This window comes from Labrus mixtus, chromosome 11, assembly GCF_963584025.1.
Source record: "Labrus mixtus chromosome 11, fLabMix1.1, whole genome shotgun sequence".
In the NCBI taxonomy this organism is placed as follows: Eukaryota; Metazoa; Chordata; class Actinopteri; order Labriformes; family Labridae; genus Labrus; species Labrus mixtus.
In genome coordinates, this window is record NC_083622.1 from 8,351,328 (window position 1) to 8,358,189 (window position 6,862).

Sequence of the window (6,862 nt, forward strand, 5' to 3'; positions counted from 1 at the left end):
CAACACTGAAAGCAGTCTTTCCCCACTGAGCAACTGACTCTGTTACTACCTCTGAAGGTGCCACATCCCCACATTACACCTCTGTGATATTCATATCAAAGGCGAGTCATCACAGGGACGTAAATATTGTCAGCCACTGGTTCGTGTAGCAGTGTTGATGATCGCCATCTTGGAAATGCTGTCTAAAGCCGTCTTCACATCTGCACTCTGGAAAATATCTAGATCATTTCAGGAGGACTGCTCCAGAGATTCTCTTGTCCTGGCTGTTCACGCCTGTCCTCACAGCATAGGACTATCCCTGTCATGAGGGTCTCCATGACGTAATAAAAATTACCCGGAAGTAGCAGACGAAGCAACAGAGTCCGCTGTATGATGCTATAATGAGAAACTGTATGAGTTTTCTGCAAGTGTGAAAGCCCTAGAATGGGGTTTTTATACCTGCAAAAAACGTCCTGAAATCCAAGGAGAGCTGCATGTGTGAACGCAGACAGACACATTTTGTTTAGACGTTATCTGGAATTTCCTAGCTTCCTCACTTGCCTCTCTTTTTCTTATTCCTGAAGGGGAGTGATCTCATCTGTACCTGGGGCCTGAGGGTAGCAGGTTGTATAGATTGTAAAGTGTGTTTGTGTTGTCTGAGGCTGTGCGTGTGTATTTTGTCCCTTTCGTTTTGTCCTCCTGTTGTAAATGCTGATTCGAGGTTCCTGCTGCTGTCAGATGATTTTAACAACTCATGATTCAAAAATTCAAAAGTAATGAAAAACCTAAAATCCACACTCGGCATCACAACAGTAATCAGCTCAGTAAACAACAGATTCCTGGAAACATTATCCGACACAAACTATAAGCCTCAAACGCAGGTCTGTGTTAGAGAGCCAAATCTGGATTAACATAGAATCAGATTTACTTTTTGTTTTTGTTTTTCGACAAAGAGGGTTCAAATTCCTCAATGAAACGTCTTTATGTAACCACAAAACTTCAAAGTAGATGGTAGTTCGGTTGTTTATTTCCTCACCCTGAAGTTAGAAAAACACTTTTTCTGTCTCATTATTGTTAAGAACCTGTTTCACTTCAATAAATATAAAGTTAATAAAGTTACAAAAGGATCTAGTTTGGACCACAGACTGTATGAAACATGGCCGTACAACTTGATGTCTGGCTGTGGCACAGTGGTAGAGTTGGACGTTTCTCAACTGGAAGGTCAGGGGTTCAATCCCCAGCTCGTGCAGCCACATGTCTGATGTGACTTTGTGTGAGACACTTAACCCCAAGTTGCTCCCACTGTGTCATTGTTGATATATGTATCTGATGGTCACTTTACACAGCAGCCTCTGCCTTCAGTGTGTGAATGTGTAAAAGCAATTTAGAGCGCACTCACACATTAATGAAGTTTTATAATCAAATCTAATTCTCATGTTCACCAAAAATGACGAAAATAACCTATATGTTCAGGTATTGTGACCTTAAAAATGAGTCCATTGCAAAAGTTTGTTAGTTTTTATATTCTAACTTATTATAGCGACACAAGTTTATTTTTATTTTTATTATTTGCAAAACATATGTGAAATTCTTTTATAAACCTTAGGTCCAACATGTTATCCCTTTATCCCAACATCTCTAAATGCACGAGACCATGTGTTAATTGCTCATCATCTTCATCATCATCTTCATCGTGGGTCCTCTGCAGCATCCAATACAAACTTCAAACTCTTCGAAATAAAAACGGAGGGCGTGGTTATCTTACGAGCGCACATTCGCTGCGACCAATCAGAGCCTCGCAATAGAAACGCACCTGAGTAGCTGCCAGAGCGAGAGGCGGGTCTGCTGTATAAAACCAGGGGTCCCTCATGTTATTGACCCAGCATCAGCCTGCTCCCGGTCGGACCTACACCAGCGTCGCACCATCCTTCTTTTTTTTCCTTTTTAAAAACCCAGAACACCGTCATGCACCTGAGCGCGTACGAGTCGTGCCATTCCCTGGTGGTCCTCTTCATCCTCCTGAGGAGCTGCCAGGCGCTGAAAAACGACGCCACGGAGCTGCTGTTCTCTCACGTGAGCGCGCCGGTACCGGAGGTCCAGAGCAACGCGACGCTGAACCGCGCGAGGAACGGCGGGAGAGGAGCGAGCAGCGGGGCGCACGAGAGAGGAGGTGAGTTTATCACATGCTCCTTAACATGAATCTTGAACTTGTGTGAGTTACTGTAGGAATTCAATAAAGTAAATTCGTAAAGTATTTTCCCTGTCACAACCGGAAAGTTTATTTTTTTAGACCAATGCATAAATTTACTCCGTTTATTCTCAGGTGTTTTATTCTAATCTGGGTTTATTCTCATGTTTACTGTTACCCTTCAGTGTAGAGTAAACATCAAAGTCGTCCTATCCAAGAGTTTAAATCCCGATTATTGTCATCATGCTTCTAACTATATATAATTTCAAATGTGCTAAAAAGCTTAATAATATAAATGTTGCATAAAATACTTTGAGTTCTATCCTCTCTGATGGGCTGGTGGTGCAAACATACAGATAACAGTTCTGTTTGTATGCATTCTTCACTCTCATATGAAGAATGCATACAAACTATATCAGTGGCTAAGCCTTTGCATTATCTTAGGACAACTTGGTGTTAGTTAAAGGGACTAATGAGTGTTATAGCCTGAACTGTTATGTGTATGTATGTACGCACCTAAAACCCATAAGAGTGCTTAAACTCTTAAAGTAACTCATGCAACTGGTTCATGTGTTATATTAAGTTGAGACAACCCAGCACTTTCAACAGTGCAATCATTATCTGGTGACATTATGTGCTTCATCAGTTGTTCCTTTTGATCCAGAGATAATCAAAAGCTAAGTTAAAGTAACATAAAGTAGTTTAAAACTTGTTTGGGTTCAAATTCAAAGATATTCAGTTCACAGTGATGTCAGATCTTTTGATTGATTGTCTGAAACCTTCCAAATATTCTGCACTTTTCCCTTAAAGTCACCTATTCGACTAACTGTTTCCTCTGCTTTTAGTGCTGAACATAGCTCAGTTTGCACGAGGAGAGAATAATGTTTGCCTTCTAGTTTCCATATTCACTCATCATCTACCGTAATCTCGTTCTCCATTCTTCTTACTAAAGGTTGCACTCAGCTGACACACCGTGAATACATTCCAGGTTTAATGATCAAACTTCCTCCTGTTGTGTTTTACTTTGAACATCTGCATCTCAAAGAGTCAAATCAGGATCTTAATCCAGTCATCATGCCTAATCAGTCACACACCTCTGAATGAAAGATGAGAAGGCGTGTCTTCAGAGCATTTTAACAGCTGCTGTTTGCATTTAGTAATGTATACGCTGGATTTGTAAAATAGCAGGTCGTTTAAGCGTCCCTTTATGCAGAGAGATTCGATAGTCGGGTTACCTGAGGCTGGCTACACACGAGACGATTTTCAGATCTTAACAAATTAAAGGTCAAACGTGAATTCAGAACGAAAAACAAATATGGAGGACGATGGACGTCGTCAGCTGGCTGTCCTGGTGTACCTTCAAAAAGAAAAACAGAAAATAGATAAAGAAAACTTGTGTTTGTTTGTGAGCTGTAAAAGTGTACAACATCTGGTTGGTGACGCTTCCCGGTCTGCTCGCTCTCATTGGCTGTAGTCCCGTCAAAGGCATCCTGATCTGATATTTTTCAATTCCAGATTGGGGAGGAGAAGTTAAATCACTGTATTGACATCACACATTTGAGGATTATTTGGTCAAATAATCGGTTGCAGCAAGCCTTGAATCAGGAGACGCCCCCTGCAGATTGTTGGGGGCGGGGCCTATAATCGGCTAGTGTGTAGCCAGCCTATTATACACAGTGGGCTCATGGTAAAGTATCTCAGTGAGATCACACAGAGGCTCTCCTGCTGTAGTTTAGACTGTTTCCCCTCCCACAGTGAGGCGAGCCGACACTCAGTCCAACACACCTGGCTGTCTCTGGCATGAGCAGCCCGACTGAGCGGAGGTGTTCTTCCATAAACAGGAAGCCTCTGATCATGGCTCTAAGCTCTGCCAGCAGCAGACCGTGAAGGAGGAGTGAGAGTAAGAGACACTCACTCCGGTTCATTCATCAAACCCTGTCACAGAGAAGTAGCGGGCATTGTCTCTGAGGTGTATGGATCTGTATGAATGGACCTGAGCTTGGGTTACAGAGGTGGGGGGGGGGGGCAGAGTGTGTAGCCTGCAGCAGAATAACACACACAGTGGTAGCTGCTGCTGCAGATCCACATTCTTTTTCAAATACTTTAATTCCTGAAACTTTAGTAGCAGAAGTGTCAAAAAGCTGCTGTGACCTCTCCTTACTCACCTGAGGTTAACTAAAGTAATGCTCAACTACTATGCTGCTAATATCACGTTTTAACCCTTTAATGTCAGAGGTATGTAAGAATGAGAGCCAGTTATTGTGGATCTAACGTTGCAGCTGCAGTTCCTCACATCTCACCATTCATGCATGTTCATAAGATCTATTAGTTTTCCAATATGCAGCATTATAATTAGGACTAGCTCGGGTACTTCACTTTATGTTTGGATCAAACTTTTTTTGGGGGGAAAGAAAATTAGGAACTTCCTTCTGGTCCATCGAAAGTTACGAAGAGGTCAAAATGCTCCAGCAACACTTGTAGTATGAAGATAAACGTTATTAGCAAATTAGCCCCGACGCGTTTAGGCTTGTGGCCTTCATCGGGGTCATCCCGCTCTGCTCCATCCAAAGTTACGACATTAACTTATCTCGGGAAACGAGCTCGCTGCAGATCAAACGTAAATGGAAAAAAGGCCAAAAGGTAACAGGAAAAAAAAAGAAATGTTTGATATCACAAGGTGCATTTTACTTTTGACTTTTCAACTGAGCTGTCTGGGAGTTGTTTGGTCATTTAAAGGTGCAGAGGCGTCGTTATTTTCCATCACTGCGGCTACAGGAGGATGCTGTGGTGACTTAACTGTGGTGCGCCGAAAGGGACAAAATAGCACGCGTTTATGTGATTTAAAAAAATAATGCATTAACTTCTCATCTCAATTAACACATTAACTCTTCCAGGCCTAATTATAAAACTTCCTTGCAGAACACATAATGCAGAAATCAATGCTCAGGGGTGATTTAGAAAATGGCTTCATTAGTTACTTTGTCCAGCAGAGGGCGCTCTTACAACTTTATGTTTCTAATACCCTGAGCACTGGCTGCAGCACATGAAGAGTGCACAGCTGTGGTCAGTGCTCCAAGTGATTCATGTAGAATGTGATGTTACCAAAATATTTGCAAGAAAGCAGCCATCTTTTTAGTTTTGAATCGTCATGGGGCGACATTGCTGCAAAATCTCAAAGATTCATTGTATTGGCCACCATATCTGTATTCCAGGTATCTTACCATACTAGTCAGGATCATTATCATGCATCTCTATCGAACACGATTGAGGATTTATTTTTCCTAAATTCACTCACTTTTCTTTTTGTGTTTCCACAGAACGAAGCCAGATTGGCTGCAGAGAGCTGAGGTCAACGAAGTACATCTCTGACGGCCACTGCACCAGCATCAACCCCATCAAGGAGCTGGTGTGCACCGGCGAGTGTCTTCCGGCTCAGATGCTTCAAAACTGGATCGGCGGTGCCTACAGCAGGAAGCCCTGGGGTCGCCGGAGCAGCAGCCAGGACTGGCGGTGCGTCAACGACAAGACCCGCACGCAACGCATCCAACTGCAGTGCCAAGACGGCAGCACGAGAACGTACAAAATCACCGTGGTCACGTCCTGCAAGTGCAAGAGGTACTCGAGGCAGCACAACGAGTCCGGGAGCAAGTTCGAGGAGCCGTCTCTGACGCCGCCGCCGCCGCTGCTCCTGCACAAACACAAATCAAAGAGGAGCAAGAGCAAGAGGAGGCTGGGGAAGAACCGGCTGAGTGAGAACTGGCACGAGACTGAACCCTGAGAGCAGAGAGGCATAAAGACTCTGAATCCACATGAGCCTACAGGAGTTTGTCTTCATGATACTGAGACACAACGTCCAGAACTTGTGGATTATCTCTGAATGGACTGACAGCGAGATCGAAAACTTGCCATGTGGCTCGCCATTTTAGGTACACCGGCATGCCAGTTTTATTGTAGTAAATGCCAAAAAGCAAAAGTGTTATTTTCATGAATCGTGGTGATGGAAGATGGGCAGTACTGGTGTGAGTGATGAGTGGTACATGGCGCTGGCCCCCTGCCGCCATGTTCCCCTCGACAAAGCGCACCTGTTGCTTTAAATCTGGCATCACAGGCATGCCAGTGCTCCTGAAGCGGCACTCCACATGGCAGTTTTTTCGACCTCGGCGCTGCTGTCTGAATGTGACTGGGACTAGATTCAGGTGAAGCTGGTTCCTGACGATGCTGGAGAACTCTAAAGGATGTCCCGAGGACATTCCTTGACCTTTTAAATGTTGTTGAAGATAATGTGAACAGAACCGAGGCGGATAATCTGCGGAGCTCCCTGGAGCCGAGACCAACCCAACCTGCCCCACATGTAGCCATGAGCATGCATTTTGTATTCGTTTTATACACAGATGAAGCTTTTCAAACTTTTTAACCACCAACACCAGTAAACACCAAAACATCTACAAAAAAACAAAAAAAAACATCCCTGTAAATACTTGTACATATATCAAATTCTTACTTGCCTTTTGAAGTATGGCCATGTGTATAAAGATGTACTGTGTAAGATTCATGATGTATGATGTAATATATTTTCTGTGCAACATTTAAAATGAAAAGTTTTGCGTCAGCTTTGCAAGTGAAATCTGGAAAAGCTTTGTCACTAATCCGTCTTTGTAATAACTTTATATGGAATAAATATAACGTTTGACCACA

At 43.2% G+C, this 6,862-nt stretch overlaps 1 protein-coding gene across 1 annotated transcript; it reads left to right on the top strand.

The window, feature by feature from the left end:
* The first annotated feature begins 1,841 nt into the window (after positions 1 to 1,841).
* Positions 1,842 to 6,862, top strand: sostdc1a (sclerostin domain containing 1a). The gene is made up of 2 exons (XM_061049812.1): positions 1,842 to 2,149; positions 5,485 to 6,862. The coding sequence occupies exons 1-2, from the start codon at positions 1,945 to 1,947 to the stop codon at positions 5,943 to 5,945; spliced, it is 666 nt and encodes a 221-aa protein (XP_060905795.1). The 5' UTR covers positions 1,842 to 1,944; the 3' UTR covers positions 5,946 to 6,862.

Excerpts from the sequence above, each read along its gene's own strand:
- sostdc1a (XM_061049812.1), top strand. The coding sequence starts at position 1,945 with ATGCACCTGAGCGCGTACGAGTCGTGCCATTCCCTGGTGGTCCTCTTC. Across the intron at positions 2,150-5,484 it reads CGGGGCGCACGAGAGAGGAG|AACGAAGCCAGATTGGCTGC; the intron begins GTGAGTTTATCA and ends GTGTTTCCACAG.